The sequence below is a fragment of the Petromyzon marinus genome, chromosome 43 (assembly GCF_048934315.1).
Source record: "Petromyzon marinus isolate PM22_M1 ecotype Great Lakes invasive population chromosome 43, UKy_Petmar_22M1.pri1.0, whole genome shotgun sequence".
Classification (NCBI taxonomy): Eukaryota; Metazoa; Chordata; class Hyperoartia; order Petromyzontiformes; family Petromyzontidae; genus Petromyzon; species Petromyzon marinus.
Genome location: NC_133709.1, coordinates 9,208,777 through 9,235,909, shown reverse-complemented (window position 1 = coordinate 9,235,909; position 27,133 = coordinate 9,208,777). Strand labels below are relative to the sequence as shown.

Below are 27,133 nucleotides of genomic sequence, written 5' to 3'. Positions count from 1 at the left end.
AATGTTTAGCGGTATGTTTATGCGAACTACGAAATGCGTAGGTGCATGCATACGTGAACTACATCTTCATGAATTTTTGTATATAAACTGCGAAACGTTAACGCGAAGTCGAACTCCCGTGTGTATTTCCGCAATTAAACAATTACAATGTGATAATTTTATTGTTTTGTATTTTTTATTATTTTATTGTTTCCCTTCTACGTGACTTTACCGAAAGAACCAAGAATATAATTGTAATGCAGTCGGCTTAGCAGATTGCCTTTTCGACGGAAACGTTTATCCCAGCAGCATTTGTCTAAGCAAGCAAAACTCGTGGAGCAGTTTCGACCTTCCTTGGTCTCATCAGCAGCGTCAGGCTTGGTGAAGGAACTCTGCTGACCTACCTAAGGGAGGTTATTTCGTGAAAACTACGGTGGGGGGGGGGGGGGAATCCTGTTACAACACAGTGGATTAAGAAATGTTGAAGGGGGTTGGGGGGGTGGCCTATGTTAATGTGAACTACATTTTAAATAAATTTTGATTTAAAGCTTTCGTGACTTGCAGGGAGTTTAAATACTTGCATTTTTAAGAAACTGCTTGTTTGCCAGTACCAAAATGCAATAATAGGGGTTTTTCCCCTTTTTTCTGGCAACAAAACTGAAACCTTTTTACAAGGATTCATGTCACTGCATTAACCACAATACCTGCAGTAAAAATGCAAACAAAAAACACACACTATGATAATATATGATAATATATGCCTTGTCCTTGAAGCTGATTGGTCCACACCAAGGGACGGCTTTCTTTTGAGCCTCCACCCAATTGGTGCGTCATCTGGTCGAGCACCAATTGGGCCGAGGCTCAAAAGAAAGCCGTCCCTTGGTGTGGACCAATCAGTTTCAAGGACAAGGCATATATTATCATAGTGTGTTTTTTATTTGCATTTTGACTGCAGGTATTGTGGTTAATGCAGACATGAATCCTTGTAAAATGGTTTCAGTTTTGTTGCCAGTAAAAAGGGGAAACACCCCTATTATTTCTTGTATTTATTTTGCTTGGCCCCACGCCGCCGCACCTCCGATTATCGCGGTTGGCTTACGTAGGGTGCGAAAGAAGTTCAACATAGTACATGCATCCACTGCTCGATGAAAGCCCACAAATCCTACGTGCTTTGAGTCTTATGAAACGTAGTTCCGAATCTTGAGAACGACGGGATGCGCATGTTAACTACGGAATTGACACCCTAGTCCGTGTGGACTAGGAAATGTAAAAGGTGCTTATGAAACGCGCAAAAGTCTATACGCGTGCGAACTAAGATTTATGTTTCATTGCCAATATAAATTTGGCACTCGTACAAACTGCACACTTAAATGCTTCTGCTTATGAAACGTGCTCATGTCTTGCACAAACTTTGACAAACATAATTATTGCGCAAGATACACACGACAGACTCCACGCGGTAAGCGCATGTAAACTAGTATATTAGAGTACCCTCACACCTATACGAATTACTAAATCTAGAGCGGACGGCTCAACCGAGATCTCGCGAGACCTCGCGACACCGTCAAGTCTCGCGATACTTTGAGTTGAGGCCTACTCCTGGGCGCCCACGCTGATCACTGGTCACAGCTGTTAGACCCCCGAGGACCCCCCCTGCGCTCTATCCCCTCTCAGGGGTCTGCTGTCATTCCTAGGGGTCCCAGGACCCCCACCGCTTCGCTCTCTGAGCCTACCACGCCTTGATCATCTCAGAACCCGCTGTGCTTCCCTAGACTCCCGAGTGTGATTACTGTGGGGGATCTACCGTCTAAAGTTCCAGGGGGGGGGGGGTCTCAGGATCCCTCTGCACCCCCTCTTACGGGTCTCCACTCATCTCTCGGGGTCCCCTCTGCCTTTCCCAAGAGTTCTGCTCAGGAACCTCCCTTAGGCTCTTTAAGTCTCCTCTCAGGGGGCCTCGGCTCGGCTCCCCCTTCCTCGGGTGTTTCAGCCCCCTGTTAGCCCCTCTTAGCACCCCCGTCCACACGGGGTGGTGGTGGTGGGGGGGTGTCGCCATGTCCACGGCGATGTTGTTCGACTTCACGGAGAGCAGGAAAGCGCTCACGGTGAGTGTGGCCGAGCTAATGAGAGAGACCTCATACCTCTTCTAGATTTGAAGCTTTCGTGACTGCAAGGATCCATATACTCTTCTTTGGTTCTATTCGGTAAAGTCACGTAGGTATTTTTTTTTTACCTACGTGACTTTACCGAATAGAACCTTACCTCATGCAGCGGTGAGCGCTACGAACCCGGCTGTCCCGGGTTGAATTCCCGCTCACGGCCAACGCCGGTGATGGGATTCTCTGAATCTGTCCTGGGCCTCCCCTAGGTCGACTCGGCCTCAAATGAGTACCTGGGTGCGGTTGTGTAAAACATCGCCACTCGGGGAGACAAAGGCGGCCGTGCGTGGTGTTGGCCACCCACCCCCTCTCGTGTGCCGTGCCGGCCTTCATAGGCGCTGCTCGCTATCACAGCACTTGCCCCTACAGTCTTGTTAAAGGCTACACGGGAGAGGTGGAGGAGGGGGGGTGTCTTTGTACACTGTGTGCTGTGATGCACTTCTTTCGCACCGTACGTATCCAACCGTGTGCTAATCGGAACACAAAAAGGCAGCTCTAAAGCAATGAGTTTTCAATCTAGGTTTAAAATACCCTAGCCCATTCATCTTAGGTCGATAACAATGCGTCGCTTTTTTGTTGGAAAGTCAATGCTGGTTATCGTATGTAAATAATGTACTTGCCCCCGCCGTGGGAATGTGGAATTTACACCCACTGGCTCACAGGGCCTGCGGTAGAGAAGAGCGCGACACCGTTGTTTAGCCAACCTGGGGGAGAAAACGAGTTGAGAATCGACGTTTATTTTGTTTTATTCCCAATGTTATGCCATTTTGTAACCTCTGGGCCTGTGGCCAACTCACCCGGAATGACCCAGGATCTAGGAAGCTCATCGAGGTGAGCTTGGTGAGTGCTTGGCTGGGCGACCCCACCACACAGTAATTAACAGGTGCCGTAGGCTGCGAGGCAGAGGACAGTGAAGCATAATACTGTATTGTTATGTATAATGTAGTCGCATATATATTGATGCGGGCCTGGTGTAATGCTTAACACACTGGACTTGAAGTTGCCGATCTCCCTTGCGTGGCAATACAAAAAAAATGACTTGTTTCTTAAACCTCTGGCCTCTTTTCAACCCAGCTGTATCTATTATAAAATCACGGCGTTCCCCTTGTCCGTCAACTAAATTATAAGAGCCTTCCAGAAGACCTGAAAACAAAAATCTCTAGAAAGTGGACACCTCCCCCCCCCTCCTCAACCACCCAGATGTGTGGGTTAAAAGTTGATCCAACCGAGTTCCAAAACAAATGACTTTTATTTCATTTTGTAGGCATATAAGCCGAGACACCCTACATACAATCGAGTCAGTAGTATCTGCACACATTGGCGGGGGTTGGGGGAGGGGGGCATCAGTCGGCACGAGTAGCCCGAGAAGCCCTCTGCAGGAGCTAGAGAAAGTAAGGTGGCCGCTGGAGCGAGAAATTCTGTAAATTAGCCCACCAACAGATCCTCGCTATGTCGCATATGCGGGGTACAGTGTGGGTCCCTCTGAACACATCCAAGACGTCTGGCAAGCGTGGAAGAGGAGGCCAAAATGCTCTCGAGATGAGAGGGGCTTTCTGGATCTCTCTTTAGTAGAGGCCCTTCGCCCAGCAGTGTCTCTGGTGTGGGCCAATCGGTTTCAAGGACAATGCACACATCAAACAATGTTTATCCGCAAGTTTCACCACAAGCACGTGTGCTTAATGCAGACTTGATGTATTGCAGTAGGTGTCTCCTGTATTATTTCCGGAAGTGATAAAGCCTTTAATTTTTGTTTCATCACCATGAGCAATAACATTGCAGGGTTGCACCTTTGTCATTTACAACGTATGTACCACCCCCATCCATGCCTCACCTCCCTCGCCCCCAATCCTCTCTGCCTTCACAGACCTCGGCATGGGAGTCTCTGAAGAACAAGAGCACCGACGTGATCGTGGCGGCATTCGGACAGCTCAACGGCAGGTGAGTGGAGCGTTGGGATCGGTGTAGGATGACACCCAACAACCCAACTGATGCCCTGGGAACGATCCAAGCCACGAAAACCATTCACGATCCATGTGATCCGGGCGGTTAATGCTTGTGACTCTTCGAGCTGGGCTTGTGTGGTTTATTCGTCTCTTCACGAGACCAGCACACCAGCAACTCGCCTTCTTCACTCAACACTGTGACCACGCTCCCATGCCCGGTACCTGAATATGTATCCCATTTAATCTGACCTCAAAAGTTACACATGGTTGAGCTTGGGTTAGTCCTAGGATGGGAGAGCTGTCTGGGGAAATTGGGTTTTGTTGGATTTGGACGCGATTTTGCCAGGAGATAGCTGTACGGCAGTTTATTGTTGAAGCCATCTGTGCGGAGTTTCAAATGTTATCTCATGTGGGGTAGAGTTTTTCTTTTGAGTTCTCCCTTATCCTTCCACATGAAGCCAAACATTCAACGATGTAATTTGTCCAATGCAGGTCCGTCCTGAAAAGTATATATGCAGCAAAGCTTTCTGGGATAAATTAAGAGCTTTATTAATTCGCTCTGTTTTGCAATGTTCCTGTAGTGAGCTGGAAAAACGGAGCGCACTGGACCAGGCTGTCAGAGACGTTCTCAAGGAGTTGATCGTGAGTGCACACGCAGTCGCACACTCTTGCAGCCAAAGACAAAGATCCCCTGTATAGTCTTAACATACTTGCCTTAATATTTTTTAATGATTTTTATTATTTTATTGTTTCCCTTCTATATGACTTTACCGAAAGGACCAAGAATATGAATCCCTGTAGTGACAAAAGCTTTAAATCAATACTTGTCTTAACATACTATTAAGGCAATACCACCACTCCCCAACATATATCGACACACACACAGTCCCAAAGTCGCGCACAGTCACACGCTTATACATTCAAACCTGTCAAACACTGTAGCAAAGTCACATGCAGTTACACACGCGGACACATTCACACGTCGTCACGGTTTTGTATGGTCAGTGTGGTGGTCTGGCATTCCCCAACCACCCATGCTGTTGACACCTGCCCCTGTTCATGTCGAGGCTCAAGGCCTTTTTCTCCCTTCTGTCTTTGTCTCTCTAAAAAATAAACATGACCACTGTTTCTTGAGAGCAACCTGAGATGCGGTCGTATTGAGACATACATTAAAACATTGTATTGTATAGAAACACTCAGCCTCGCATCGAGGACTTCCTATTTTCCTTTGCCTATGACCGACTGCCTCCCTCTCTGTACAACACGTATACCCACGGTTTCTATTCAGTCATCTTGGGATCTGGTCGCATTGGGACGGTACATAGATCCACATAATATCATGCAATTGCGTTGTATTGTATTAAACCATATTAAGTTCTTGCATGTGCTGCCCATATGACCTGTGCAGGTGAGGCAGAGCGACTGCAAGGATGTCCTGGCGGTTATCTCACTCAGCATTGACAGCGTCACGGCAGGCATGTAACCACACAACCATGGTGACATAACAGCGCGATGAACTGTTGGAGGATAATAATCATGATGATGACGACTATGGTGATGGCGATGCAATTGTTGAAGAGTCTTTTCATGGTGTAAAATGCAACTTTACCTTCAAATTACAAGTAATTCCAATGGATATATAGTGCAGTCTTTAATGCTGACTTGTAAGGCATTTGTTGGCTGGAGGATTATATTTTAACTGTGATGTTGCTTTACATGACTGTATGAAAACTTAGTCTTGCAATAATAAAAATAAAAACATAACATCTCGTAGGACGCCTTAAAGTAACAGTTCGTAGGCCGCAATTAAAGTACGCATTATTTTGGGATGCTGCTGCATTGCCAATGGTGCACCAGCTCAAATAGAGAACGAAACAACTCGTCCGTCAACAACACTGGCCTCGAATAACAAAAAGGGAGATAGTAGGCAACGTTTCTGGTAGTGGCCCTTCTTCACGGCACATAGGCCAGAGAGGTTTGTGCTGTGAGGAAGGGCCACTTCCCAAAACGTTGCCTACTATGTACTGTTTCAGGCAGTGCCATTCGTGGACAGAGCTAAAACGGAAGGCCAAGATGATTGAAATAATAAAAAAACATATAACATCTCGTAGAACGCCTTAAAGTAACAGTTCGTAGGCCGCAATTAAAGTACTCATTATTTTGGGATGCTGCTGCATTGCCAATGGTGCACCAGCTCAAATAGAGAACGAAACAACTCGTCCGTCAACAACACTGGCCTCGAATAACAAAAAGGGAGATAGTAGGCAACGTTTCTGGTAGTGGCCCTTCTTCACGGCACATAGGCCAGAGAGGTTTGTGCTGTGAGGAAGGGCCACTTCCCAAAACGTTGCCTACTATGTACTGTTTCAGGCAGTGCCATTCGTGGACAGAGCTAAAACGGAAGGCCAAGATGATTGCCGACGTCTTTGAGAAAGGGACGTGGCCACACAGAGATTCACGAATGTGTTGAGATATTTTCGTTTATTATTTGTTCAAATAAAGTACATTCTCTTGTCCTAAAACGCGGTAGTTCTGTTCGTGAAGAACGCCGCGTTATGTAAAAATCGCGCTATGATATATAATATAGGGTAAAGCACAGTCGGCGAAAACATGTAAGATGCGTATGCAGGCTGAACAAAAACTGAGGCCCGTGGGTAGCATTTAGAAGCATCCAGCAGCAATCCCGCCTTGTGTGATGCTCCGCCGAGACAGTTGTACAACCGCATATTCTTTCTCGCTCGACATAGTTCTGTTCACTCGATCACATATCCAATTCCCATCCCTGTTATAAATATATGTTCCCTGAACAGACTTTGGGGTTAAAATAATAAAAGAATATGATCGTATTCTGACTCGCGGGGATGGGGGGGTGGGTCCGAAGTCCACGGGGTTAAAATACGATGTCGTGCTGTTTCCCCGACGCAGGCGTGTGCTCGGCGTCCACCCCGTTCCTGCTGCTGGGAGATCTTCTGGACGGCCTCCCGCTCGACCAGTGCGACCACATCTTCACTTTCGTGGAGCAAAACGTCGGCACCTGGAAGGCGGTAAGACCGCCACCTCACCTGACCCTGAGATGGCAACAATTCATGCAGCACCTTCAGCACACCACGAAACAAAAAAAATATTTTCATTTTGCCAGGTAAGGCCCACTGAGCTATATAGCCCTTTTGTAGAAGCGACCTGGCCACAAATGATAACTCAACGAAGTGGTTTATCATGTGGACATTTATAGCAGTCAAATACTCTCAACGCACGTTTCTGAATGTGGAGGTAAAAACCGAAGGACCCGGAGACAAATCCACGCAGTCCATGGGAAGAACTTGCAAACTCCAAATATACAGGCAGCAGGGTCGGGATTGAACCAACAACCTCCTGTATACCAGGCATGGTATTTAACATCTCACTGCTGCTCCATCTTCCTCAGTGGACGCCCTCAGATACGTTCCGTTCCTTGGCTCCATCATTATACTTGACCATCATCCATTAACCCCTCTAGCGATGTGACCTACCCAAGCCTAAAAGTTTGGACAGTGTCATTAGCCTGTGAATGTTCTCTAATCCACGTGTTCCTCTTTCGGTTTCTCAATGTAATTCCAAGCAATGCTTCTCACCACGTGCTTTTGCACACTTTTCAGGCTTCAAGAGTGGCTTGGTGAATATCTGAAAGGCTGCCTGCGAATAATCAAAGCAGACAGTGGTGTTACTGTGTGGCCCGTGCTTTAAAGTAAAGTTCTCTACAAGCATCGATTTTTTGACAATAATAAATGGTCAGTCGACCTTGGATTAGGGATTTGAACCATCGACCTTAGGACTGCGATGCTATCGCTCTCGCCACAGCTGCACACTTGGCCAGGTCTTCATTGCGTTTTGTGAAGTCCCGTCGAAATTAACGCGTTGCCTACCCCTGTTTCGCAGAGCACGTTCTACTCTGCCGGCAAAAACTACCTCCTGCGCATGTGCAATGGTGAGCGGGGGCTGTGAAACACACGCACAACAACAACAACCGCCGTTCGCCGCTAAGTGGTGGTGACGTCACCACGGCGCTTGTGCCAGGCACGAGGTGCACTTTGAGGCCACGTGAAGTGTAGAAAGATTGCTGGCATGTTATCATGGCTCACACCCGGGTGTTATGGATTGACCGCCTGAGATAACTGGCAGATACACCACCTGTACTCCCCACTGTGGTAGCCTGCTGCGTTTTAGCTGCAAGGCGCTCCGCTCGTCGTTGTGAGCGTCGCTCCTCCACCCTACATTGTTGTTGGGAAGGCAACTGCTTCCAACTGCCCAGTCACATCCTTCACGAACTTCCTCTACGGAGGCTGATCTTGACATTGCTGGTACCAGACATTGGAAAGTCCAAAAAACTCCACATCCTTTTGTACCAAATCTGTCCATCTATTCCATAGCCCATCCCACGTCCGTTTAACCCCCTCTATCTGGCCAAAGAGAAGCTGCTTGGGAGGCATGCAGTGGCTGAGCATGCGGTGTACACGACCCAGCAAATGCATCCTTGCCCGTCAAAGGAGCTCACCGATAGGACTGTGTCCAGATCTTTGAAGGATCTTTGAGCTCACACAATCCAAGTCTGGTTAAACCCTGGATGAATCGTAGGCATGCCAGCCACACATACCACAAGCACATATACACACACACACGTGTGATCTGTGCTTTTGTGTGTTCCACGCACTAACTCACAGTGTGATTGTCCCGTGCATGTGTCCTGCACGCACATGTGATCATGCCGTGTGTCCCGAACACACAAACACTCATCACCTGACTTTTCCTGTGCACACGTGTCCTTCGCTCAGACCTGCTCCGCCGCCTGTCCAAGTCACAGAACACCGTGTTCTGCGGACGCATCCAGCTCTTCCTCGCGCGGCTCTTTCCTCTCTCGGAAAAGTCAGGTGAGACACACACCCGGGCGGGGGCGTAGCGACGTGTCGATTCGTCGACCGATTCTCGCGCTCGCAACGCTCGCGCCGTTTACTGCACGTGCTTGCGCGCGAAGCGGGCCAACTGTGGTGCTCTCACCGCCCGTTGCAGAGGTTCACAGTTTTAATGTCACGGGCAGCCTTAGTGTTAAACCATAGAATACGCACCATCCGCTTTGGAGCGGATGTTGACTATCACCTGGTTCCATTAGAAACGCGTAGGCCATTGTGCGCCGGCGTCATGGTCTACATTTGGCGAATTTAAAACATTCGCTCGCAATATTAGCCAAATGACGCCATTGGAATTATATACGGCAACATTGTCCCCTTTTGTAAAATTACCATGTGAAACATCGTGCCTTCGTTAAAGCCTTGCACTATAATAATGGTGCCAATAACAAATGTACGCATTTGGGCTTGTAGCTAAATAGGAATGATGCCAAAAGATTTAACAATTATTTTGAATCATCAAATCAATAGTCGTCAGAAACACTTAGGCAATAAAGGCCCATTGCCTTGCTAACCAGAGTGTCCTTGTTGCACCGCGTTGTTGTAGAGGTCTTCTGCGAGGTTAGGCCACTGTCACGACAGATCTGACAAACCCATGAGTCTCCCCAGATGGACGGCCAGGCGGTCATCTGTCCGGAGAGTGAGTTTGATGAACGGGTAGGTAAGTGGCGAAGAGGAATGGAGTTAATGATGGGGAAGGAAGGGGGAAGGGGATTTTGGGTAAGCAAGGTAAAATAAGTGAGTGTTTTAAAGGAAGAACAACAAATAGACAGTGAGGCTAATTTACATGTTTGACTTGGTCTCGCGAATAACGCCGAACCGTCAGACGCCAAGTAGCTGTCGCTGAATCAAATCAACGAATAAAATCGCAGCTGGAAATTGTACCAATTCATCGAATCGCTTGGCTTGTGGACTGATTTTTATTACAAGCCCAGCGACTGGTGATCATGATGGTGGTGATGATGTTGCCCTCCCATTGTGCTCAGGTCTGAACCTGCAGAGTCAGTTCAACCTGGAGAATGTGACTGTGTTCAACACCAACGAGACGGAGAGCACGCTGTGTCTCAAGGTGAAGGGCCGTGGCTGTGGGGCCGACACGCGCTTGGTCAAGGGAGAGGCGCGTACGGGAACGCTCGTGTGTTTGCGTGTGCTTTTTTGTGTGTCTGTGTATAGCGGTTAGTGCCCCAAGCTATGACCTCGACGGCCCGAATTCGATTCCCGCTCACGGCCAACACCAGTGACGATTATCTCAACCGGTCCTGGGCCCTCTTCTCGCGAATACCAAACGTGCTCAATTATTCAGCCTGATGGCGGTGGTGGCGGCGATGCACCCCTGTAATCCAGCGCTGTGGAGCTCGCGATGGTTGGTGGATTACCGCAGAAATGTTGTGAACCTCCCTTCCCAGTGGGTGTCGAGCTGAATAGAGTACCGTACGTAAAAAATGTGGACTCCCATCTGTTCCATCTGCATGCAATAAAGCGTTGCCCCACCTCGCACGTGTGGGTTTCCTCTGGGTGCTTGGGTTTCCTCCCGCTTGTAAACACTCGTGAGCGATGATAACACCTTAATATATAGAGGACCGCAGAGATTTGGAGCGGAGGGAATTTGGTATTGATTGCTGCTGCCCTGCCACGTGTCTCTCTCTCTCTCTCTCTTTGAGAGCGAGCAAATGTTGTGCGGCGGCGCATTGCAAGTTGACACTATTAGTTGCGTTGTGTCCGTGTGTATTGTGTGTCCCGTGTTTTATTTGTCAACGCGTTCCTCTGCAGCTGACGGACGATCGTGATGACACGGTGGACATCGAGGAGGGAGAAATGGGAGAGGACGACATAGTGACCACGAGGTGTGGACGCTCACTGACCCCACGCCTGCACCACCGCCCACGCCCCACTCCCTTCTCTCTGTACCTGATAGAGCACCGGAAGAATGCATAAAAAATACCCAGAGAGGAGAGCTGACTCAGAATTGAGAACGCTGAGCTGACACCTGCCTATGATTAAATTGGGATACTGAATATAGCCAACGAGTTGAGGGTCTCAGCCTGGTCACTCGACGCTCCGCGGTGGCGAGAGGGCGCCATGGTGGCAAGATAATAAGTACCTCGCCTCGTATGAAGGATGTTGTGAGTTCCATCCTGATCCTGACGCCTGTATATTTGGAGTTTGCGTGTCTCCCTGTAATCACGTGGATTTTTCTCCGGGCCTTCCGGTTTTTTCCTCTACGTTTGGAAACATGATTTTCGAGCGTTCGGTTTCTATAATTGTCCAAGTTATTACAAGCCGCTTGGTCGAGTTATCATTTGTAGCCAGGTCGCTTCTGGAAAGGAATTGTATAGCTCAGTGGGCCATACCTGGTAAAATACAAATATTTTTTCTTATACTCAACCAAAAACAAATCATTGTGCCTCCCCACAGCTCCGTGCCCATCGACTACAACCTCTACCGTAAGTTCTGGTCCCTGCAGGACTTCTTCCGCTGTCCCTTGCAGTGCTACGACCGCCTGCAGTGGAGGACCTTCTCCAAGGTGTGCGTCTCTTCTCACGGCCTCTTTAGAGACTCGTAAAATAATTCATTATAACTTTGCAGCGCCGTGTCAGTCCACTGCTCAATGATTTTAAATCTTTGACCGGTGCTTCGTTACACAACTAGCGATTATGATGAAAAAAATGATGATGCGTGTGACCGCTCCCCGTTTCTCTCCTCTCTCTCTTGCCGCCCCCCCCCCCCACTGCCCTCCGCTAGTTCTCCGACAAGGTGCTAACCGAGTCTACATGTGGCGATGATGATGATGATGATGTGTGACAGCTCTTTGTGTCTCTCTCCTCACTAGTGCTCAGATGAAGTGCGTACACGTGGTGATGGCAGCGGCGATGATGATGATAATGATAATGTGTGACCGCTCTCTGTCTCCCTCCCCGCTAGTTCTCGGACGAGGTGCTCACCGTGTTCAAGAGCTTCAAGCTGGACGACGCGCATGCCAGTAGCCGCGTCCACGGCGCCGGCGCCGTCTCCCGTGCGCATGGAGAGCACGCTTATTTCGCCAAGTTCCTCACCAGCGAGAAGGTGGGGGCCCATAATCCCCATGGAGTCGTGGTTACGTGCGGAAACACGTGATTGCGCTATCTGTCTGTGTACGTTTTATACGTCGGGGGCGGTGATGTAGCGGTTAGCATGCTGCGCTAAGTACCCCGCAGCCCAAGTTCGATTCCTGGTCATGGCCAACACCAGTGACGATTATCTTAACTCTGGTCCTGGGCCTCCCCTAGGTTGACTCGGCCTCAAATGAGTACCTAGTGCAATGTGTAAACATCGCCACAAGGGAGACAAAGGCAGCTGTGCATGGTGCTGGCCACCCACCCTCTTATGTGTCATGCCGGCCTTCACAGGTACTCGCCAACAGCACTTGCCCCAACAGTCAGGCTATACAGGGGATATTTTACTTTTTTCTTTATATATCAATGTGCTAGTCCGTGGATGTCATTTTCTGCTTATGGCTAACATTAGTGGCTAGCGATATCCTAACCGATCCTGGCCGACCTCTTTCATCAACCTACGCTGTCCAGCGTGGTGAAGAACGGTCGTACAACCCCCGTAACCGATATGGTGCGGGAAGGCATTCAGTAATCAATTACAAAAGCTCTACAATTTAAATATTTTTTTACAGCGGCTGTTCCAAGATCGTTTTTATGCTACTCTGGTGGATATTTCTGTTCGTCTTGTCAGGCTGTCTGGGTGTTTATGCATAAGCTGTAGAACTAAACTATATTAATGTTTTTATATAACCGGCAAAGGCCCACTGAGCTATATACCTCTTTTTTTAGAAGCAACCCGGCCACAAATGATAGCTCAACAGAGTGGCTTCTGTTGTAGAAATGTGTTGCGCCATAATAAGGCGCTGTGGGCAGCTGACCTGCCACCACGCTCACTGGCCGACAGGGGTGGGGGCCGAGGGGGAGGGGGACCCCCCCCCTTAAGATAAGACCTTCCAAAAGGTTCTGTGGGGGGGGGGGTCATGAGGGGAGGGGTGACCGACCTGGGGATAAAAGGGCAGCCCTCGGGACGATCGGGGCAGTACTCGCCAACTCAAGCTCGAGGACATCTGAAGATCTGAAGGCTGGACCAGCGACCCGGGGACCCTCAACCGTGGCTCCCGTAAAGCCGGTTGTAGCGGAGCCGAGGTCACTCGGACCCCCTGGGACCGTCCCCGAGGCCCTCGCTAAGCCGGGGTTGAAGCGGTCCAGGGCGAGTCCCGTGCCCTGGGTGGGTCGGTCGGTCCAGCCTTCCCCTAGCCGCCGTCGCAAGGGACTGGCGTGTGCGCAGCCCGGAGTGGGTCGAGTACGCTAGAAGGGAGGCTGTGTCTCTCCCTTAGGCCATCGGGTGGAAGGGGTCGTACCTCTCCGTGTTAACAGAGTAGTGGTTAACAGAGTAGCGTTTAACAGAGTATTAAGATTTTGATTTAAAGCTTTCGTGACTGCAGTAATTCATATTCTTAGTTTTTTCGGTAAAGTCACGTTGAAGAGAAACAACAAAATAACAAAATATATATAAAACAATAAAAAATTCTCACGACGTTTCGACCATAACTCAAACGGTCATCATCAGGTGTGTCGGTTTGCATAAATTTATGCTTATCTGAAACTGGATTCCCACCACCATCCATCACAGAAGAATTCTCTCATCAAGACTCTGTATCATAGAGCCCAATGCATATCCGACCAGGAACACATAAGCAGTGAACTCAAGCACGTACACCAAGCTCTTAGGGCTAATGGTTACTCCGACTATACAATCCGCAAAGCTATCACTCAAACCATGAAGAAGAACCCTCTTGAGGAGCCTTTCAAAACCATCACTTTACCCTACATTGCTGGGATCACAAAAAAGATCTCCAAAATCTTGAATAAACACAAGATCCAGGTCCGTTTCAACACATTACATAAAATCCGTGATCTGGTTCCGTCTGTAAAAGATGTGATTCCGGACATACAATACCCTGGTGTCTACAAACTAAGTTGCCTCTGTGGTAGTAGTTACATTGGAGAAACCAAACGCCATGTCTCGGACCGCATTCGTGAACATAAAGCAGACCTTAAACACGGTAGGACCAACACCTCGGCCGTAGCAGATCATTGTTCTAATTCAGTAGGCTCACATGCCATTGACTTTTCCAAGACGGAGGTTCTTTGTAAGCCATCTGGCTTCCATGAGAGATTCGTTCATGAGGCTATCCACATATACAAACACAGAGACAATTTCAACCGAGAAGATGGATTCTATCTTAGCAATCATTGGAAAGATTTGATAAATCATTTCAGTTCTTGATTGATTGTTCACGCTTACAGTGGCTTTCAGACAGCATACATTATAAAAAATTTCGTCTCCCCCCTCCTCTTTTCAAAAAATAGATGGACTAGTCCTGGGCAAACTGCCAATCGCTGCGCGTGACGCCAACGTTTTTTATAAATAAATAAATGTGCCGTTTTTTAAAATAAATTTATGCAAACCGACACACCTGATGATGACCGTTTGAGTTATGGTCGAAACGTCGTGAGAATTTTTTATTGTTTTATATATATTTTGTTATTTTGTTGTTTCTCTTCAACGTGACTTTACCGAAAAAACTAAGAATAAGAGTATTAAGAGTTGTTCAATAAACGCGTTGCCTCCAGCAGACGTCTCCGTGTGGTTAGTTATAGGACACAACAAATGTATAGCAGCCAAATACTCTAAACGCATGTTTCTAAATGTGGAGGGAAAAACCGGAGCACTCGGAGAAAAATCCACGCAGCCATGGGGAGAGACACATGCAAACTCCAAATATACTGGCAGCAGGGTCGGAATTGAACCCACCACCTCCTGTATACCAGGCGAGGGAGTTAACATCTCGCGACCGTGGCGCCCAATCATTATGGGTGTTGCACTGTCGGTGTAACGCGTTGCGTTGAGCAATCGTGTCTTCTCCTGTGTCGCCTGCAGTTGATGGACCTTCAGCTGAGCGACAGCAACTTCCGGCGCCATGTCCTGCTGCAGCATCTGCTGCTGTTTCAGTACCTAAAGGGTCAGGTCAAGTTCAAAAGGTCAGCCCGGCCTCTAGCATAGCTGGCAGATACAGCGTGGCTAACAGCGAATCCACACCTTCCGCACCACGTCACGGCATTTCTCACCACCCGCTCCACAACACACCACCCCACACGGCAGCACACCGCACCACGAACCCACACTACAGCGCAACTTGCCACCAACTCGCACACCACGTGCATGCTAACCCACGGCACACACAGCACATGGTAGAGGTAGCACAGCCTGCGGGTGTGTGATCTGTACCGCCCCTCGTGTGTGCATGCAAGCTGTACCATCCGTCTGTGTGCAGTGCATGCGTGTCCGAGCGCTGTGTACCGGCTGTCGTTTCAGCTCTACGAGTGTGCTTACTGACGAGCAGTCGCTGTGGATCGAGGACACCATCAAGCACGTCTTCCAGGTAGAACAGGCCTGGTGCTTGTCTAGCACTAGCCCGGAGCTGGCCAGGAGCTGGTCTGGAGCTGGTCTGGAGCTGGTCTGGAGCTGGCCTGAAGTTAGCCTGAAGTTGGCCAGGAGTTGGTCAGGAGCTGGCCTGGAGCTGGCCTGGAGCTAGCCTGGAGTTGGCCAGGAGCTGGCCTGGAGCTAGCCTGGAGTTGACCAGGAGCTGGCCTGGAGCTGGTCTGGAGCTGGCCTGAAGCTAGCCTGAAGCTAGCCTGGAGCTGGCTTGGAGTTGGCCAGGAGCTGGCTTGGAGCTGGCCTGGAGCTAGCCCGGAGCTGGCCTGGTGGCACTAGTCTGGTAAAATATTATAACTGTAACTGTTTACCATTCAGGGTCACGATTTTTTCAAGAACGTACGTTTTTTTTTGTCGCTCTTGTTTCTGCCGACAGCTGCTGAAGGAGACGCCTCCCGAGGGTGACAAGTTCTCAAAGGCCATTGAGGTGAGTCCGTCACCGCTGTCTGCCACTTGACGCACCTGCTCACGCGCCCATGTGCACGCATGTGTGGCCCAGAACTGACCTGACGCTGGCCTGACCTGACGTGCAATGCCTGTCGCGTTGGGGCAATCCAGTGGCCAAGCACCAGCTTCTTCGTTCTCGTTGCAGCACATTCTGGCGCGAGAGGAGAACTGGATCACGTGGAAGAACGAGGGCTGCCCCAGCTTCGTGAAGGAGAGGTACGGTGGGACAGAGGCACGGCGCAACACACGCAATCGCCGACGGACAGGGTTCACACGTATTCGGCACGCCCGGCGTTTACGAGTGTGCGCGCACACACACACCAGACACACAAACTACTTTCGGCAGACATTGTTCACACACAGGGGAGCCGACAGTGATTTCTTGTGCCTGGGAAATATTGTGTTCATGTTTTTCATCCGTCTGTCCGAGGACACTTTCATGAGCATAAAAAAAAACCCTCGAATCAAACAACTCAACACATTCGCCAGTAACACTGGTCTTAGAAGGAAAAGTATTATAGGCGACGCTTTAGACAATGACCCTTATTCATAGCTTATAAACATGGACCTTCTTGCATAACCTAAAACCAAGTGCTGCGCACACCCTAAACTTGACGTGCCAACACCCACATTTGTGGGCCATTTGGGAAAGATTTGGCAGCAAAATACTTTTAAAAAACAGTTTTTATTCAAACAAACAACATCGTTTTGCTACATAACGGTGCGATTACCGCACGCAACGTGCATGCGTGCCCACTTGCGTAATGCGTGTGCGCGTGCGTTTGCATGTTTCTGTCCATGAGCACTCCACTTTGTGTGTGCGGTTGCATTCCACAGCAAAACAAAATGGAGGCTCCCTTCTTCTTCACGTGCTGTTTTTTCCAGCCTGCATTTCTCTCCGCGTGTGCCGATGCGAGCTGCTGACGCTGCCGACATGCGGAACTTCAACCCCAAGCTGAACTTTCGTGTGAAATATGAACCCACCGCCTCTATCTCCCCCTTCTCCTTGCTCCTTCACCCCCTCTTCTACCCCCCCTCCGACGCCCCCCCCCCCCGGTCAGACCGGCAGAAACACGGCCCCATCGCCCCCGCAAGAGGGCGGCTCCTGAAGACTTCTTGGGCAAGGGGTCCCACAAGAAGATCCTCATGGGCAGGTACGTGGTGTACTGGGGACTCTGAGGTTGTAGCAGTTTGCCAACGTCGCCTGTGGTTTATCCACTGCTGGATGAAGGCCTTCCAAAATCCGTTGCACGACATCGTATCATCATCGCCATCCTCGTCACACCAAGATTGCTGGTTGTTTGGCTTTAAACTTGAGAAATAGAGCAGCACACGGATGAGCAATGATTATTGCCCTTTTCAAAATTTACCTTCATTTGCAAAAGCGTGACCTGACCTGGGGAGCTTGTTATTGTACGATTGAGACAGCCATTGATGGACAGCTGAATTGCAATATTTTGCAAATCCATCAAGACAATACTGTTGAAGTATTGACATATATTTGCTCTCATCATCATCACCACCATCATCAAGCTACGTCACCATTAGGCTTTTGATGAATTGGAAGATGTGTCCATCCTGCAAATTAAAACGTACCACAAGGATGGTAATTGTGTTTTAAGTTTTCAGGTTTCAAGTTTGTTTTAGTTTTACCGGGTGAGAATTCGGGAGACCAAAATAGTCTCATTTGCAAGAGGGAATGAAAGTGTGCGTGAGTGAGTGGGTGAGTGAGATAGGGGGCTGAGTGGTTCAATTAATGAGTCAGATGAGTGAGTGTGCGATGAGCGTCAGTTTTAATGATTCGCATTTATTTTGTGGAAACCAGGTGAAAATAATTCAAGAGTCCTCGTTATGAGTCTCATTTGCACAAGTGACCTGGGCCACCAATATTACAATTTTGTCACGTGAGAAAGTAAATATATTGCTAAAAAATTTTGATTTAAAGCTTTCGTGACTGCAGTGATTCATATTCTTGGTTCTTTCGGTAAAGTCACGTTGAAGGGAAACAATAAAATAATAAAATATATATAAAACAATAAAATTCTCGCGACGTTTCGACTGCAACACAAGCAGTCATCATCAGGTTTTTGCCATTGGTTTTCACACCTGATGATTGCTTGTGTTGCAGTCGAAACGTCGTGAGAATTTTATTGTTTTATATATATTTTATTGTTTCCCTTCAGCGTGACTTTACCAAAAGAACCAAGAATAAGTCCCCTATAGCGCAAGTTTGTTCGGGCATATTATTTTTCGGTTGATCGTGCCACAGTTACAGTTGCAGCAACATAGCCCCTGTGATGTGTTGAGTACTGCAGGTGCGGCGTGTTCTGTATTTTGTACCTGCTGTGTTGAGTACTGTGCTGCTAAGTGATGAGAGTGTTCTGTTCTGTAGTCTTGTGATGATCATGGGACCTTTTTGCCAGAATAAAGAATGATGAAAAATAGATACTGCTTTACCTTTTGACGTTTTCTGGTCTAACACCGGTGAGACAAGGCCATAAAAAATGATGTCTCTGGTGTCGGCCAATCATTTTCAAGGACAATGCATATATTATCAGAGCATGTTTGTTTGTATGTCTTGCCACAGGTTTTTGTGTCGTTAATGCAGACTTGATGCCTTGCAAAAGATCTATTTGGTGTTTTGGAGATCTTAACACCTGTTTTCTTGCCAGAAATGGTAAACCTATTCTTATTTTCCATTAGTTGCGATGACCGTTGCATTGAGTACTCTGCAGGGTTCACTCTTCTCTACTGCTCTTGCCGAGCGCTGTGCCTCCTTTCTTTGCTGCAGCGAGGAGCTGACCCGGCTGTGGAACTTGTGTCCCGACAACATGGAGGCCTGCAAAGCGGAGAGCAGGTAACGTCCACCGCCCACGCAGACTTGCACCTCGGAGGGGATGGCGGGGGGAGGGCGGGGGGCGGGGGGGGGGTGAGTTAGTGAGCTGTGTGGAGAGTTGGTGAGCCGTTATGTGCGGCGGTGGTGAACTGATGCACTTGGTGTGTTTTACGTGGTGTGCTGGAGAGCTGATTTGTCACACAGCGTCTTGGTGAAAAAAAACTAAAAACTTTTTTTTTTAACCAGGTAAGGCCCACTGAGCTATGAAGCTCTTTTTCAGAAGCGACCTGGCCACAAGTGACAGCTCAACAAAGTGGCTTATTGTAGAAATGTACAGTAGCCAGATACTCTAAACACACGTTTCTAAATGTGGAGGGAAAAACCGGAGGACCCGGAGAAAAATCCACGCAATCACGGGGAGAACATGTAAACTTCAGATATACAGGAATTGGGGTCAAGCTAAAACCCACGACCTCCTGCGTACCAGGCGATGTAGTAAACATTGCCACCGTGGGAACCATTTTGAGGTTATTGGCGAGCCGGTGAGCTAATAGATCATGGAGCGCTGTAGTGAGCGGGTGGGCGGTACTGATGAGGTGTTGACCATTGCTATGTGCTGGTGATCTGTTGTGAGAGCTGCAATGCTGGTGAGCTGTTGCCCATTGCTCTGTCACGGTGAGTCATTCGGTGAGCCGGAATGCTGGTGAGCGGTAGGGGTGTGGAGTACTGGGGAGCTGTTGGTTCTTGCTATATGCTCGTGATTTCTCAGGTGAGCTGGATTGCTGCGAGTTGTAAGGGTGTACTGTGCCGGTGAGCTGTTGCCGATTGCTCTACGCTGGCGTGTCGTCGTGTGAGCCGGAATGCTGTGGCGTGCGCTGTCTGGTGGAGCTTGCCGCGGCGGTGAGCTGGTGGTGACCCGCGTGGTGGTGCTCATGTGTCCGCGTGTAGGGAGTTCCTGCCGTCGCTGGAGGAGTTCTTCGACGAGGCGATCGAGCAGGCGGACCCCGAGAGCATGGTGGACCGCGAGTACAAGTGAGGAGCGGTGGCGGTCGCCCGAGCGAACAACGCGGGTGGCTCCTCGTGTTGTTGGCATTGTTTGATGTTATTTAACGCTTGTTTGCCAGGGAGAAGCCTCCAAAATAAGCCTTGTTTACCAAGTCTCGTGGCTGCCACGTGTTTCTGCAGTGGTGGGCGGGGGGGGGCGTGATGGTTGTTGTGTGCAATCCCAGTTGTGCAATTAGCGGTGACGCCGCCAGATTTGGACCGTGATGCCGGCACACAATGGTCGTGATGTGAATATCGTCACTCGGTCTTGACTGTGTACTGTGAAGTAGACGTCACGTAGTATCTTCAAGGTGAATACACCCGTAGTTGTAACCAGGGTAGGCTGCTCGGTTCAAACCGTGAACCATCTGCAACACACAGTGGACGGCTCTGCCACTAGGCCATATCAACCCCCCATGATCATTTCAGTGCTAGGGTTAGCGGTGGCGATAGTTCCAGTAAGCGTGAGTGCGAGTGTTACGGGGGGGGCGGTCGCGCGGCGGTTAACGCACTTGCGCTCCTGAACCCTTGCGACCCGAGTTCGATTCCCGCTCACGGTCGACATCGGTGAGAAACATCTGAATCGGTACTGGGCCTCCTCCGAGTGCTACTCGTGTGTCGGTGCTGGTGTTGGCGGCAGTGCCGGTATGGGTGCGCCAATGCCCCTGTCCGAGCTGCTGCGCCGATGCCGGTTGTGGTGATGTCGCTCTGTGTCCCCCCCCCCCCCCCACCAGGGTGGTGAATGACTCCAACTACGGGTGGCGCGCCCTGCGTCTGCTCTCCCGCCGGAGCCCTCACTTCTTCCAGCCGACCAATCAGCAGTTCCGCAGCTTGCCCGAGTACCTGGAGAACATCGTGACGCGGCTTGCCAGGGAGATGCCTGTACGTCCCTTCAGGGACTTCCCCTACCCCCCTCCGACCCCTCTGCCCCCCCCCCCTCTCCCTCCTCGTTTCATTCACTTCACCTTCCCCCAGGTCGACCTAGCCGTAAATGATCATCTGATGTGTGTGTGTGTAATGATAGTGGGAGAGCGGTGGTGGTGCAGTGGTTGGCGCATTACACCCTGAACCTTGCGACCCGAGTTCAAATCCCACTCACGGTGGTGAGAGTGGCGAATATATGAACCGGTGCTGGGCCTGCTAGGTCGACTCGGCCTTAAATGAGCAGCTGGTGCAGTGTGCAAACATCAGAACTGGGGAGACAAAGGCGGCCGGGAGTGGTGTTGGCCACCCCACCTCCGCTTATGCCGTTCCAGTCTTCGTACATCCACGCTAATAGCACTTGCCTCAACAGTCTGTTAAAGGCTAATAGAGGTTAGCTTTGTCTTTAGCATTGGTTGCACACTTCACGAGCAACTTAGCAGGTGAAGTGTGATTGCCGGCCAAGGCTCATAACAGTGTAAACTTAAATCTGCACCAGTCACTTGAACGGGTGTTTCTCAGTTTAACACGTAGGCTTTCGCGACCAATATTATTCATGATAAAGGTTTTTGGGTTAGATCGCGTTATTTATAAATGTGTCGTAACCCTCCACCACCCGACACGGCCAATCAGCAAAAAAAGTGTCACGTTGACAAAAGACAAATAGTTCACTACTTTAGCCCACCGGTGTGTTGAAGAGTGAATCCACAACATTTACAGTTTGAGTACGACGTTTCGCTGGTAATTACTTCCAGCATCATCGGGCAATTCGCCAGAATGGTAAAGCCCTCGCTTGCTCCCGGTCTTAAATAGAGCAGCAGGGTGACGTCATCATTTAACTCATTTCAGGTGCAGTGATTTGAGGTGGGGGGGGGGGAGTATTGTAATTATATAATCGATTGGTAATCAGTTAATGGTTATGATTAGTAATGAGTTGTAGATTAGTAATTAGTTGTAATGTGTTATTGTGATTATATGCTACGTTAGTAATCCGTTAATTAGTATGTGTTTCCCCTATAAGGCATTGTAATATGTATTATTTAATAATACGCTTCCAAGCCGCACTAAGCCTGTAGCTGTCAGAGCGATTAAAGTTATTTCTACTCCTCTCAATTTCAATGGATTCTCTAATTAGTCTTTGCCAGTAATAATTAGTTTTACACAACACTTCAACGTTATCAAAATCTCAGTGGTACCTCTGTGATATTCGCGCCTGCTCTGGGAGAGATTCTTCATCTGATGACGCCAAGGGGGGACAATTGGCATAAAATGCGGGGAAAGACGGCAAAATCGTGAACACGTTGCACGCACGTGCGTTATCGTGCCCGTATGAATGTACACATCTGTGAATGTATACCTGCATGTGTGTGCCTGTTTTTGTGTGCAGCCCCCGTCAGAGGAAATCAAGACCGAGGATGAACAAGATAACGATGACGGGCTGCTAAAGGACGGAGACAGTGAGATACGCACGGAGACATGGGGTGGGGGTGGGGGTGGGGGGGGGGGGGCTGGACAGGGTGGAGGACACACGGGGAAGCACGTGGACACGCGGGACATGTAGTTGAGCACAAGGTTAAGTTCAAGGACGCACGGGCACACCGAAATGAGCAGGGACCAATGTACAGCGCACGCAAGGACATACACACAGCGTCACAGAGAGATCAATTCAAGAACAAAGAGACGCGGGGACACGCAGGTTGATCGAGAGACGCATAAGGATGAACACAATTGGGGGAAAGTGCAGTTAGCGAGCAATCCATCCTTTCCCATTCCGAGATGTCTGCAAGTTGCAGGGTGGTGTCCCGTTCACCGCTGAATCTCGGAGCGTGTAAGCGGTTCAGCGTAAATTTTATTTAGAGGCGTAGTAGCGCTGTTTTGAAGACATTGTACTCACCGCAGGGAACTGCAGCGACGCGACACTCGTCTATAATAGCTGGCCCCAAACCGTGCCACACGTCCCTCCCGCGCATGGCCTTGTAGGAGCCTTGGTACCGATAAAGTTTTGTTTTCGTTTTTCTTCTGACTCCATTCAGACGATGTGTATGTACGTCATCAGAGGGTTAAAGCTGGCTTGGCACACACAGAGGGTCGTTATACTGGTAGTAACGAAGTTGTAAACTGAGTGTACCAGCCTGCAATAGATTAATGTGTCCGTCCGTCCGTCCCCTTTCAATACTTTAACGAAGTGAAATCTCGTGCTGTTGGGGTGTAAAATCAGCAATAGACAGCGCAGAGACTTGTCCTACCAGCCCACCCTGCAGGGACCTGTTGTCCAACGCCACGCCCCACAAAACACATTGGCGAGCGCGCAAAGCGCTCCCGCTGCCCGACGATGGGGGTGAACTCCGTGCGATCGTCCGTGCCCCCCCCGCAGGCCCCGAGGGCGCCGCACGCGCCGTGACGTCGCGGCACCTGGAGGCGTGCGCCCTGCTGGTGGGCGCGCGTTGGCGAGCGCTCGTCCAGCACCTGGAGAGCGGCGGCGGCGGCGGCGGCGACGACGACGACGAGGAGGAGGACGACGGAGAGGGCGGGGCGAAGGCCGGCAGCGCGGCCGGACGCGGCGAGGACGAGGACGATGACGAGGAGGGGGCCCTGGAGGCGCTGCTCGCGTGGCAGGAGAGGGAGGGCCCCCGCGCTACCGTGGAGGCCCTCCACACCGCCATCAGCGCCATTGGCCTCTCGCCGCCGTCTGACGGCTCGGAGCCCGACGCAGAGGGGGACAGGGATTGAGGGGGGGTGGCCGGAGCTGCGGGTGGGGGTAGCGCTGCCCGTGACCGGCTTCTCACACCGACCCCTGATCTTTGGCCTGACCAAGGACCTGACCCCCGAGGTGTTCTTGGGAAGGCCGCATGAGAAGCGCAGGTTGTTAATAACGGGGCCTTGTCGCGAGGGTTTAGTTGGTAGCGCCAGCCGGTCGCAACTTTGACCCCCTGCTTTAGCCTGACGCAGAACCTGATGTCTGAGGCTCTGGGGAAAGATGGGGATAAATGGGAACGAATTGAGGGTGGTAGAGAAGATGGAACAGGCTGACCTTAGCCCTTATCTGACCTCGAACCTGACCCTGACGTCATCTAGGAAGGCTGCAGGGAGAGCTGGGATGTGTAGGAGCCATTGGCTCGAGGTGTTGATGGCTGGTCTTTGCCCTAATTGCGATCCTGGAACGTTGTCGTGATGTTGTTGACTCTTGAGCAGGGACAACCGGCTCCTGCGTCGGGGCCATGGCTTGAGGTGTTTCGCTGTAGCAGGGCGCGTATGTGGTAATGCAGCGCCCCCTAGTGTGCAGATGAGAGGAAATGTCACTTGAACAGATCTCGGAAGCAGCTCGCCGATCTCCACTGCGACTGCTGCTTCCACTTCCACTGCTGCTGCTATGAAAGAGTTGTGAATGGGGTTTTTCATCGTTCCATGACGTGACACCGAAAGCGGAGTTTGACTGAAACACAGGGGCCTTGGCCGTGATAGTGACCTTTGAACATGACCCTGACCTCACCCTGGATTGTTGTAGAAATGTTACTCGACCCAAGCAGACACAGGCATGTCCTTGGTGAACCGGACTCAGCCTTTCAAGGCCGTTACTCCTTCCACCATTTTCACAATTCATCAAACAGCCAGAGCTAAAAGCTCGTTGCCATTATTAGTTTTTTTAAAGAAATAAGTCCGTCCTTGGTGAAAATTAGCAAAGGAGCAGCATTCGTATCTGTTGATAGTCCCTTGTAGAAATTCCATGTTCTTGTGGCAGGCACCATTCTAGCCAAGAGAACCAATCGCTGTTGGCTTCCCACAAAGCAGTACATACTTTACAACGGTAGCAATAAGTATGATGAAGGGTTTCAGTGCCTCACTTGACCGTTTACGGTAACACGGTGTAGGCTCTGCCGTCCCGGCCTCGAAGCAAGGGCGCTTTAGCGGGTCATGTAGCGATGTTTTGTTGTTGAAATTAGCAGCTGTCCTGGAAAAAAAAATATTTCCCACAGATCATTTTAACAAAAATATAGCCCATGCCAGAGGCGTGGTTGGAACACTTCTCAATAAACGTTTGGTCAGTTGATTGTTTTGTACCGTCTTTCCACAGATGGCTGCACAATGATAATAAACCGTTCATATTTTGATTTAAGGCTTTCGTGACTGCAGGGATTCATATTGTTGGTTCTTTCGGTTAAGTCACGTAGAAAGGGAAACAACAATATTGTTTTATATTTGTATTTTATTGTTTCCCTTCTACGTGACTTTACCGAAAGAACCAAGAATACCGTTCATATTTGTTCGCTTAGTCCACCCACCACACGTCACTCTCGGCACAAATCCTAATTCGTGTACAGATGAGATTTTGTGACGTTATCAAGTTGGTTTTTTTTCCCCCAAGACCAACCCAACTGGGGGGCACTGCCCCCCCCCCCCCCCAGATTGTTGGCAGAGCAGAGAAGGCGATCTCTGCTGGGGCTTTGCGATTCCGCTATACAGTACAGTGCCCACGTCCCCCTTGGTACGTTTGACATGCAACAATTTAAAGATAATGTTTTAATTAAAAAAAACTTTGTTTTTGTTAAGAGTTTGACTTTAATTTATATGGAATGTTTAAAGATTATACAGGGTGCTTAAAAAATGTTAACGCTTACATGGGACTATCTTTTTTTTAAATGGAAAAAGAACAGATAATATACTGTAACATGGTAACAAATGTTAATGTTATAATAGCTTCAAAAAGTCAAAGTCGCCACTTTGTTCGCCATCGTTGTCAACACGTGCTTAGAATTTTCTCCAGGTTGTCTCCAGAGCCTGGGGTCACGTTTCTCGTGGTTTTGTTGCAAATTCTCAGAAGTGTTCACATTTTCTTTGAAGCACCCTGTATAATCACGTGGTACACTTAAGTGGGCATTAATCCCCTCACCAGCACCAGACGCACTACGGATAGCCCAGGGTAAATCTTTGCCTTTAGTTTCGTGTCCTTCCCCTGCACCATCTGATTTAGCATGATTGTATAAATAACGGTGCGAAGTAAGTTCAACAAACGCAGATGAGAGCAGCACCTCCACTTGTGCATTCTCTGTACTTGTGTGAGTTAGTGTGTGAGTTAGTGTGTGAGTGAGTGTGGGAGTGAGTGTGTGACTGTGTGTGACTGTGTGACTGAGTGTGTGAGAGTTAGTGTGAGTGAGTGTGGGAGTGTGTGACTGAGTGTGAGTGCGTGGGTGAGTGTGTGAGTGAGTGAGTGTGTGGCAAGGAATCCACAGTGCTGCCCCACCTAAGTTGTGGGTGAAAAGGTCTCGTATTAACCCGGGTTCACACTTCGAGCGATCAGTTGCTCAACTGGTTGCGCGCAACTTAATCGCTTATACGTTGATATTTCGCAACCGGAGGCGATCGAGTTGAAACTGACGCATGATTTCGAGCGTTCCTCCGCTCGTCAATGGGTTGGTCGTTAAGATGCTGAACGCGCGGTTGGATATCGGTGTTGCGCAATTCCTCGCTCGGAGGTCCGGACAAAGCAGTTTGCAGGCGATAAGTCTTTCAGTACATCCGCTGATGGCTGACCCAGTTCAGCATGCGTATTCTGGTGGAACCACGCTGGAAGCCCTGGAATGGCTTAAATTCATTAAACTTACAATTGCAGCCCTGCTGCTTTTTTTTTTAAACGCCATACGAAAGAGTTTGAGAGCGATGATTGTGTTGCGAAACCGATTGCTCGGATGTGGCCGCAGGTTTAAGTTGTGGGCCTTTCGAAGGCCCACCGAGCCTGCCCAGACCCACGGACTCAGGAGGCTGCAGCTATTCACCACCGCTGTCAACACAAATTGTAACCATCGTGGGTCGTGATTCGATTATTGAAGGGGTTTGTCTGTTAATGGCCCCCCAATAGTGTAACGTTATTTGCCTATTTAAAAAACTGTCAAAAGCATTACAAGTTGAATTCTCATCAGGCCTCCGAATGCTGTACATCATCCTGTTCAGTCTCCAACTCTTATCCACTCCGTCTCTCTTCTGGCCTCGCTGTTGCTGTGAAGCGGAATTGCCATTGGCAAAAACGTCTCCCATTATATATTAATTCATTTTAAAGCCACAGTGTAACCAATAATAGTGTCAAACTTGTAATGGGCCGCCGTCACGCAGTACTCGCTCACTCAAGAGACGCGAGGAGGAGGTGGAACCACAGACGAGTTAGAGGGCAGCAGTGAGGAACTGGGACTACCAGCAATTGCCCAAGCTCTGTGATCCTCTGTATATTAAACCTATGTATTTATGTTGAACTTAGTTCGAACCGTACGTCGGAGGTGGAGGGGGAAGGACAACAAACCGAAACCTTAAGGTGTTATCGGCCAATTATTGATGCGTGTTTATATT

At 49.4% G+C, this 27,133-nt stretch overlaps 1 protein-coding gene across 2 annotated transcripts; it reads left to right on the top strand.

Annotated features, from left to right (window-relative positions):
- Positions 1-1,508: 1,508 nt before the first annotated feature.
- Positions 1,509-25,339, top strand: THOC1 (THO complex subunit 1). 2 transcript variants are annotated; one of them, XM_076073803.1, is made up of 21 exons: positions 1,509-2,081; positions 4,000-4,073; positions 4,660-4,720; positions 5,487-5,553; positions 7,004-7,122; positions 7,994-8,042; positions 8,887-8,982; positions 10,005-10,135; positions 10,789-10,862; positions 11,434-11,542; positions 11,941-12,081; positions 14,995-15,095; positions 15,430-15,496; positions 15,926-15,976; positions 16,142-16,212; positions 17,058-17,150; positions 18,788-18,853; positions 19,781-19,864; positions 20,611-20,758; positions 22,185-22,254; positions 23,172-25,339. In XM_076073803.1, exons 1-21 carry the CDS (start codon positions 2,031-2,033, stop codon positions 23,525-23,527), a joined length of 2,079 nt encoding a protein of 692 aa, XP_075929918.1. In that variant the 5' UTR covers positions 1,509-2,030; the 3' UTR covers positions 23,528-25,339. The 2 variants fall into 2 exon arrangements, with proteins under 2 accessions (XP_075929918.1, XP_032826255.2); XM_032970364.2 differs by having other exon boundaries at positions 1,515-2,081; positions 10,005-10,087.
- Positions 25,340-27,133: the final 1,794 nt, after the last annotated feature.

What these genes read in the sequence shown, in the direction of transcription:
- THOC1 (XM_076073803.1), top strand. Translation starts at nt 2,031, where the DNA reads ATGTCCACGGCGATGTTGTTCGACTTCACGGAGAGCAGGAAAGCGCTC. An exon ending in ACGTCGGCACCTGGAAGGCG is followed by an intron (nt 7,123 to 7,993) that starts GTAAGACCGCCA and finishes CCTGTTTCGCAG; the next exon opens with AGCACGTTCTACTCTGCCGG. An exon ending in TCCTCTCTCGGAAAAGTCAG is followed by an intron (nt 8,983 to 10,004) that starts GTGAGACACACA and finishes CATTGTGCTCAG; the next exon opens with GTCTGAACCTGCAGAGTCAG.